Here is a 9,573-nt window from a genome sequence, read left to right as displayed (position 1 = left end):
TGGAAAAGTACCCGGATCTTGGGCACATTGAACATGCGCAGTAGCGTACTCCCGTCACATTCCGGGTCACGGGGTCCCGACGTCACGCTGTCGTCACGGCTTGTGCTCCAGCCTCGATCTGGGTCTCACTCACATGAACAGAGGAAGGGAAATAACTCTGGATTCAGCTGTTAGTGCGTTTTTACAACTTAAAAACCTCATGATTTAAATAAGGGCTATTGGAGTGTTCGTACTGGGGTTGATTTACCTCAAAACAAATGATCCGCTGAGTTACAGTGTAAGTCTATGAGGGAAAGTCTTTTTGGGCCCAATGCATCACGGGAGTTGTAGTACCACTGTTTGGCCACCACGAAAGTTGGGATCAACGACCGGGGGCTCTTCCTGGGTTCTTGTTGTAGAGTCAACATGAAACTCTTCTTCTCTGGATTTGGCAGACTAGACGCTGCTGTGGTGTATTACTGCCCTCCACTGATTATTAAAGGATCCTCTTAACAGTTACTTAAATTCCTTCCAGTACTGCGCAGATACTACACCAGTCTCTACATGTTAGTCCAATTATCTTGGTTGAGTAATGTGTGCAGGCTAAAACCAGTTCCACCAGCTACTCCCAGGTCTCTGAATAGCTTTGTGAGTAGTTCTTGCTCTGGGTGAGGACGTGTCTCACTGTCTCACTGTCTCCACACTCACACTGACCATCTGGATGTTTCCCAGTCGGAGTCAGCCCACTCCTGAGCACACAATCCCCCACCATCAACCTGGTTATGACTACTACATCGTTTCTATTGCAGGCTAAATGGCTTTTAGATTTTTTCCACTGTTTCCTGTATTGTGAAGTTAGACTTCCCTTTTTTTTTAATCTTTTTTCTCCATGTACTCTTGCACATTTATTTGACTGTCTTGTTTATGATTGATGTATATTCTGATGCTCCGTATTGTAGGGCGATTTCTATTTAAGAGCAGCAGTCTTTGCCACATAATCTGCTTCCTCATTTCACACCCATGCGTGCCAGTACCAACCTCACACCCTGCTCTGTGAAGTCTGTATAGTGTTTGATAGATCTCTGTCAGTATATCGGGTCTGGATTTGGATTTGCTTTCTTTTATTGAAGTTAATGCTGCTGCCGAGTCACTGCATGTGACTGAATTAACTGGTTTATTGTCCTCTACCAACCAAAGTACCCATAATATAGCCATTATCTCTGCTGTGAATACGGACATCTGGTCGGAAATTCTAAGCCTCTTTTTAAGTCTTAATTCAGGAATGGAAATTCTAAAAGCCAGGTTGCCGCTCTCTGGGTCCTTTGATCCGTCTCTATACATTTGTAAATATGCACTTGATTGCTTAACCTCCTTGACTACAGTATATCAACGGATTTCTTGTGTGACAAGAGGTTGAATATATTTGAGATGACAGATTCATGAACTTTATGAACATTAAATTATTTTTTATTGTGTGTCAGTAAGATACTCATGAGTTTCCTTTTAGCTCCAAGCCTCAGACGTCTTGGCTCTCCATATCCCCTCTCCCTATAGTGTCGATTGCACTGCATGAGATCACTCTGTAGCCCATTGGTTCTCACTCTATAGCCCATTGGTTCCCACTCTGTAGCCCAGTGGTTCCAACTCTGTTGGCCCAGTGGTTCCCACTCTGTAGCCCAGTGGTTCCCACTCTGTAGCCCAGTGGTTCCCACTCAGTCTAGCGTGTGACTACTTGAAACAAACAGCATCTATTTGTGACAAGTCATGACAAGTCAAACCAGCGTCTATTTGTGACAAGTCTTCACAGGTTATGGCCTGATGTTGAGCTGAGAGCAGTTTGATCAAAGATAGATCTTTCCCTCTGTTTCATTTGAAGGATTTTAAGAGACCTGAAGAGGAAAAGGTATATGAATGATTTGACAAAAAGAGCACAAATTAGAGAAAAGCACTACAAATAAACCTGATTTTGTGTAACAGAAATGTACACCCCCTGGCCACTTCATTAGGCTACAGTATGTACACAATCTAATACAATCCATTACAACTGCTCTGCCACATGTTCTTTCTTGATGAAGCTTATAAATTATATGTCCAGTTTCTAATCAAACATTCCCAGAAGTGTTATTCAACTCTATTTTCATGAGGTTCTACTACTAGAATTGTTGGTGTAGTTTGTTTGTTTAATCCACACACAAATTAATGTAAAAAAACTGTTAATTAGTAAGCGTGAGAGTTGTTGTTGCGTTAGAGCAGATCTAGACCGTTCTCTATAATTTAGACTTAAAACAAACAGTAAATCGCATCAACCAATGAATTAGAAATGCTGCTCAGTAACGGGATATACATATGGACTTGGTAAATGGACTTGCATTTATATTGCGTTCTCTAGTCTTCCAACCACCTAAAGCTCTTTACACTACATGTCAGCATTCACCCATTCACACACTAATGGCAGAGGCTGCCATGCAGGGGTCCAACTTTGCTAATCTAAATACTCATTCACACACCGATGGCTATGCCTTCGGGAGCAATTTGGGGTTAAGTATGCTCAAGGACACATCGACATGTGACCTGGAGCAGCCGGGGATCGAATAACCAACCTTCCGATTTGTGGGCGACCTGCTCTACCCTCTGAGCCACAGCCGCCCCAAATCGTATACGTATACACGTATTATTCAATAATAAAATAATGTTGGATTAAAAGCAGAAATTACGTTATTATTACTGCCTTTCTGTGGCTCATTGAAAGAGAATGGTTCAAATCTATGGTAACCTCACTTTTAGTGTGTGCTGTTGTTCAGGCTGTTGTATTGACTGTGAGGGCTCAACTCAGTGGGGAATCAACCATTTGCCCAACAAAAGGAGAACCATTTGCTGAGGTTTTCTTTGACATGTATTTGTCCCCCCCCCCACACCCCATCTACTATAAGTATGCATGTGTGACCTAAAGACAATGGTTCTGAGGTCTGACCACCACCCTCCATCCAATCCAACTGGGTTTCTTTTTTACAACACGTGTGAAAGAAGTACTTAGTGCAGAAAACTGACAGTGTAGTTACCCAGGCATATCCCAGCCAAGATCAACCATGTCTACCAAAAAAGGGTTAGATGACCCAAAGCGATGAAAGAGGAGCATCAGAGTCCTGTACTACGAAGCGAGATCAACATACCCAGGGTATCTTCTTCTTATCTGGTTTAACTAACCCTAACAAAAGAGATCCAGCTAAGCGGTCCTACAACGGTGGTTATCAACCTCGGTAAATCGACCCAGGGTTTCTCGGTCTGGCTATGAGTGCGTTCACATGAACGGCGTGGTGTCTGCAGCATGTGACCAATCACAGACATGGTCAAGTCTACAGACTTGAAGACAGACAGGCAGAGCGGCACATTTTACAGAAGAAGAGCAAACTATATTAGACAAATACGAAGAAGTTAAACACATAATCAGACTAAAAGTAAAAGCCCTTTGACAACTTTATGCCGTGTGTGACTATTTCAACCTTCTTTTCAGCTGCGTTAGAAATATGGCATGCAACCTTCTCAGTTTATACACCAATCAGTTACCACTAGGATTAAGGTGAGTTACAGTAAGTGAAACATTCCTTCATTAACCAGGAACCCTTCATTTCCCGATCTAAATGCAAGATCAGGTGAAGGAACCTAACAAAAGAAAACCTAAGATCTTAAACAAACTCTAGAAATGATTAATAATACCCAAGAAAGAATAGTAATTGGAACAATATGGCTAACAATATTGCCATGTTTTTACCAGATATTATGCACCCCCATGTCCCTGCTGCTGCTTGAATTTTTAGCCAACATTATGTTGCTCATTGACGGAAAATTACACATTTTTGTGTAGGCTACATTAATTATTTTACCTTTTTCTGTTGTATTAAGATAAGAGATAAGTTAAGATATTCTTTTATTAGTCCCACAGTGGGGGAATTGCAGTGTACAGCAGCAAAGGGGATTGTGCAGAAACAAGAAGCATCAGTAAAAAAACAAAAACCAAGATACAACACAGTGCAAAAAGCAAAACAAAAGTAGATAGACATATAAAATGTGAACAATTTAAATAGAAGGAAATGTAAAAAAATGGAACAATATATACAGTATTTACAATAAACAGACTATTAACACAATTGCACTAGTAGAAATATGATATTGCAGTGATTTGAATGAAATTGCACCTGAAAGTATTGCACAGTATGAATTGTAGTTACACCTGAGTAGTATGAGTATATTGACATTGTGCATGTTCCAGCCTATGAAGAAAACAAATTAGAAAAAATGTAGCTGGGTTTCAGTCAACATGTTAAATTATAGTTTTCATTATACTTCTCCTTGTTAGATGCAAGTACAAATAGAAAATGAAGTTGTATTTTGAAGAGGAAGTCGTATTTTCATGCCCTAGCCAGTCTAGTAGTCATCTGTGCCAGTAAAAAAACAAAACAAATGAGCAGTTTTGTTTTTGACTTGACCAAACAAATGCCGTTTGAATCGTCTGCTTGTAATGCAGCTTGTTGAATGAACCTATAGTTGTTTCTGCTGCGGTCTGTCTCGTGTAGAAACAACATCAACAGATGAACAGATCTGGACTCAAACAAAGGATGTTTTCGCGCCGTATGTTTAAAAGCCCAGTTCAACCAATCAGCGTACAAACAACTCATACAAACATGATAGCACATAGCGCGACCAATCACAGCGCCGGGTCTTTCTTGCACCCTACGTTCAAACGTAAATGCTTAAATCTGACCAATCAGCTGCTGGCAAGGGGCGGAGTCGTTGAAGTACTTCTAGTCAAGTTAGGTCGAGCTGACAGAGAGTGACAAAACAGTCGAGCTTTTGTCCTCATTCAGTCGTTGACTTCTTGTCTAGCTGAGAACAGGTAAGACCCGCAGATTCTGCATTTATCCCTCATTAAGCTTGTTATTTAAACACTCCGGGTGTTTTCTATGGTAGTTTGATATGATATCTCCGTCGACAAAATGTCCTATTTGCATATTTATAACGTTACCACCTAAAACCTAATAAGTGGTTTATACTGTAATGTGAGTTAAATCATAACGCTGCCTGCAGAGTCCCGGATGCAAACCATTGTGTTGTGTGTAATATAACGTTATGAAAGGTGATGTTTGAGGCCTGTTTCTGTGATTATGTGGTGACAGTGACGGTGTAACCTCTCCGTCTGTCTGCTGCTGATCCTCAACATGCAGCTCAGACGCCATTTGCTGTGGTAGCTTAGCATAATGCTAATGCTACATGACGGTGCTGCGCGCGGCCACTGTTAAAGTTTGACTTCGCCATTTTGGCTCCAGACTCACTCTGGTGGGGAGTTGCACTGTAGTTACAGCGGACTACTAGTCGTGTGAAGTTTCACACGAAAGCTTTCACCATTATGAGGTTATATTAGGTGAGGAAGCCTTTTGGCGCAGTTAAACTTTCGGCGGGAAGATCCAAAATGGAGTCGCGTCTTTTTGTCCCAGAGAAGCAGAAATCCGATTAGAGGTTTTAAAACAGCCTTGGTCCGTCTGCTCGGCCTGTTAGAGCCACAACAACCTTAACTTACTCAATACTACACTACAAGGACACATGTTAAACAACATTTTATCATAATTACAAGCTTACACATTTAGATTTAGACGCTTTTGCCACTAAATGGCTTCATTGTGTGTTTGTGTGCGTCACGTGATGTTTTTGCCTGTTTTTCTAGATCAATCGCAGCCATGACAAAGGATCCAAATAAGCCAAGAGGAAAAACCTCCTCCTATGCTTTCTTTGTTGCGACCTGCCGTGAGGAGCACAAAAAGAAACACCCAGGGACCAGTGTAGGCTTTGCAGAGTTTTCCAGGAAATGCTCTGAGAGATGGAAGGTAAGCTTCACTTTCTTATACGATTATAAGTATTTGGGGTCGGGTGGGTATGGCTTTTCACGTATTGTATATTGTTGTTCAGTGTTGATGTGAAGCAAAAATGGCTAAATGGAGACCTTGAATTTGATGAGTCAGAGCCTATGTTTTTAAAAGTGGGAAGGTATCCCTACGTAAGGATAAGTTGCATACGAATGCTCAATAAAATGTAATTCCAAGATGTCTGTAGAGGCGATATTGTACACTTCTGGAGGTATAAATATATTTTTTTGGACCATCAGAATTGAGATGTTTGCTGAACTTGCGCTTCTGTTTTTGTAGACCATGTCCGCCAAGGAGAAGGTGAAGTTTGAGGATTTGGCCAAGAACGACAAGGTCCGGTATGAACGAGAGATGACAACATACATCCCTCCTAAAGGTACTTTGGTCAAGGGGAAGAAGAAAAAGGACCCTAATGCACCAAAAAGGCCACCGTAAGTCTTAAAACCTTCGCCACACTGTGGTGTGTGTGTATTTAAACTTTTAGCTACTTTCATGTGCAGGAATGAAGTCTGGTGCTTCTGACATTTAATTAATTCCCCCCTTTTCTCTCCAGTTCTGCGTTCTTCGTGTTCTGCTCTGACCACCGTCCCAGTATCAAGGAGGCGCATCCTGGAATCTCCATCGGTGACATTGCCAAGAAGCTTGGCGAGTTGTGGTCCAAACAGACTTCCAAAGACAAGGTTCCCTATGAGGCCAGGGCTGGCAAACTGAAGGAGAAATATGAAAAGGTATCCACCCATTGCCTGATATTGTTGCATAGTACCAGCAGGTTAAAGCCACTTTATAAGTTAAAGGATGAGTCTGACGATGGTTGTTTTCTTAATTAATCCCATGTAAAGATTCAACTGACGCAACCAAACTACACACAACAAGAGGTTACATTAACTTCCCCTCTTTTTTTTTTTTTAAAGGATGTTGCTGCCTACAAAGCCAGATGTGGCTTGGGAAAGAGTGATGCTGGTAAGAAGGGTGGCCCAGGCAGGCCCGCTGCCAAGAAAGCAGAACCGGTTGATGACGACGACGACGATGATGATGACGACGAGGACGATGATGAGGATGACGATGATGATGACGATGATGAATAAGCAGTTTATGTTAAATGGATGTGAATTTTGCAATGCATTGTTCAGCTTAACTTTTTTGTGTGGATGATTCCAACAGTATAGCCTGCTGTCCCTGTTGGTCTGCCTCTGTAGGATTCCAGACCTGTATTCCTTTCACGTTCAGGGATTTAGTTTTTATTTTGTCACTTAGTCCCCAAATTATTTTTTTTTAACGGTTTTTCTGCTGAACTCGTTTGTTACATCTTAGAACTTCATTGCTCCTTTAAACGGGCAGCTAGATATGAATTTCCTGTGAAAATACAACGGACTGAAACTCGTGGACAGCAGCAAATCGGTGACGTTTTAAAAATGTATGGTTTCTGGAAGCACTGCTTGTTTTCTGTTTAGTGGTGCGGTTTCTTCACTGTCATTTTACTACCAAGAGTTATCTGTAGTTAAGATTAAAAATGTTTGAAGCCATTTTTAATGTGGAACTTTGAAAACTTTCATGTAGACGGAATTTTTTTTTGTAATAAAATTTTGTATATTATAACTGTGTGGACTCAGTTTGTAATTGCATATCTTAAGAGCATTAAGTAGGGAGGTATTTCTTAAATGCTTAATTAGTATAAATATTAAAGTACTGTCTCAAAGTCAGGATCTTCTGAAGACTGCTGAATTCATAACGGCTTTTTATTTTTTTAAATCACCATATAGCAGCGAATGTTCCCTGTAGTCTATTACTGATGAAGCACAATGTTAAAACAGCAAAGACCTTGACGGTACTTGTCACCAGCTTGATGAGAAGAAATCCTTGTCACACAGGTGAGGAAAGGTGATCTAGATGATTGCAAACTATAAATGATTGAGGGGACCCCTAATCCAGAGCCACTGACTTTTATTAACCTGTTTTGATGAGTCGAGGGCAAAAAAGGTTAAAAAGTCCTGAAAAACATATTTGCTTTGCAGACTTTACAAGTTGCCACGATAAGTAGGCTTTCAAGTGGCCTTGCTTGTAGGTTGTGGAGGGGTAAAGCACATTAGTAATTATTTAATTGAATAATTATAACTAGTAATACTTACTGTAAGGCCATGTGATGCTGCCCTCATGTAGCCTACTGCCTGGCATTTTATTTTGAGGCATTTGTAAAAAAATGATAAAGCCTAGTATGACGATGTGCTGGCTTGGGAATGGTTTCTCATATCAAGATGTCAAGGTCAGTTTTAGACATATATTAGTCTATGGAAAAAAAGACATGTACTGTAGTGGTCTGGTTACTTTACAGCCTGTCACGGGGGGATAAAGTCGTGTTATGTTCAGGATAAATTTAAGGATAAATGTTCTTGATCATCCTTGAACAATGAAGTTATTTTACTGCTTATGGTATTCACTGTATTTCTTTCTTCATTCAGCAAAACACTAATATATAAATATATATAAAAAAAGTGTGTGCATCTTGTGTTTGTCGGATATTAGGAAACATGCAAAAAATAATATTCCACCCAAAGATATTGTGAAATGAAGAGGTGTCCCTTGTTTTCAACACATAGTGATTTACAGACCTAGGCCTACTAATGATAGCCTACCACATCATATTGGGACATCTTTTCAGTATAGATCTACTCATGGGACGACACTGAGCACCGGCTCCACACTTTATATTTCTGTGTATACTCTTTATTAGTTTGTCTGTTATTAGTCATCATAGTATAATCAGCCCCAGTTTAAACATCAGTGAAGGAGTGTGGCACACTGCTAATTACCAGAACTGCTGTCACATATCATATCATGGCTCAGCCTGGCTAGATGTCAGCCGAACTCTCATTGGTTATTACATATAATTTATATATATATATACAACATATAAGTCATGTGGATTAGATAGTATGTGTGCAGTGATAAAGGTTTTATGTGTAGTGTGTGTTGTGGAATGAGTGTTTGTTATCAGATGACCGCTACTCTTATTAGTCTTCTTTCTACGGCCTAAAACACACAAAACAATGTGTTACTTGTCCAATAAATGAGTATCCTGTTAATATCTCGGGATAAGGGGTGGATGTAAGTGCATTTATTCAATTTATTTGTCCATTTTCTGTTACCGTATATTTCTACTACACTCCATTTCAAAGGGGAATAATGTGCTTTTATCTGACAGGTTATTTAGTTTTGCAGAATATTTTTAATAAATAACGCGATGACTGTATCATTCATTGTTCTTCATATCAAGTAATTCTATGCTGGAGTTGAGTCTTGAAATGTTTAATTTATCATAAATAGTGAAAAAGATCTGCCAGTGTAGTATATACTGTAGGCTTGTTTCAAGAATTTTCTAAAATTCATTTTTTTCATAATTCAGCAACCCACCTATAATTCTCTTTTCTAGAATGATTTGTTTATTCAAATAAAAAAACTGCTTGAAATATTCTGACTGCATTGCAAAATAATAATGTAAGCTGTGATGTTGAGTTGCCTGTTAGTGACGTTTCTATGCATTACGGTCCCTCTAGTAAGCAGTGATCCTGTGTATGTGTCCGGGGCTTTTATTGTGAAGGGTGGAGAGGAATTAGTGAAGCGGTGATCCGCTGCTTTTGCTGTCTTGGTGCAGACAGATCACACCAGATCAGACCAGACCAGA

At 40.1% G+C, this 9,573-nt stretch overlaps 1 protein-coding gene across 1 annotated transcript; it reads left to right on the top strand.

Annotated features, from left to right (window-relative positions):
* Positions 1-4,724: 4,724 nt before the first annotated feature.
* On the top strand, positions 4,725-7,490 carry hmgb2a (high mobility group box 2a). Its single transcript, XM_037764849.1, has 5 exons — positions 4,725-4,870; positions 5,696-5,855; positions 6,174-6,325; positions 6,448-6,622; positions 6,806-7,490. The coding sequence occupies exons 2-5, from the start codon at positions 5,709-5,711 to the stop codon at positions 6,977-6,979; spliced, it is 648 nt and encodes a 215-aa protein (XP_037620777.1). The 5' UTR covers positions 4,725-4,870; positions 5,696-5,708; the 3' UTR covers positions 6,980-7,490.
* Positions 7,491-9,573: the final 2,083 nt, after the last annotated feature.

The sequence above is a fragment of the Sebastes umbrosus genome, chromosome 3 (assembly GCF_015220745.1).
Source record: "Sebastes umbrosus isolate fSebUmb1 chromosome 3, fSebUmb1.pri, whole genome shotgun sequence".
Taxonomy (NCBI): domain Eukaryota; kingdom Metazoa; phylum Chordata; class Actinopteri; order Perciformes; family Sebastidae; genus Sebastes; species Sebastes umbrosus.
Note: the sequence above shows the minus strand (reverse complement) of the source record. Positions and strands in the feature narration are given on the sequence as shown.

Excerpts from the sequence above, each read along its gene's own strand:
- hmgb2a (XM_037764849.1), top strand. The coding sequence starts at position 5,709 with ATGACAAAGGATCCAAATAAGCCAAGAGGAAAAACCTCCTCCTATGCT. Across the intron at positions 5,856-6,173 it reads AATGCTCTGAGAGATGGAAG|ACCATGTCCGCCAAGGAGAA; the intron begins GTAAGCTTCACT and ends CTGTTTTTGTAG. Across the intron at positions 6,623-6,805 it reads TGAAGGAGAAATATGAAAAG|GATGTTGCTGCCTACAAAGC; the intron begins GTATCCACCCAT and ends TTTTTTTTAAAG.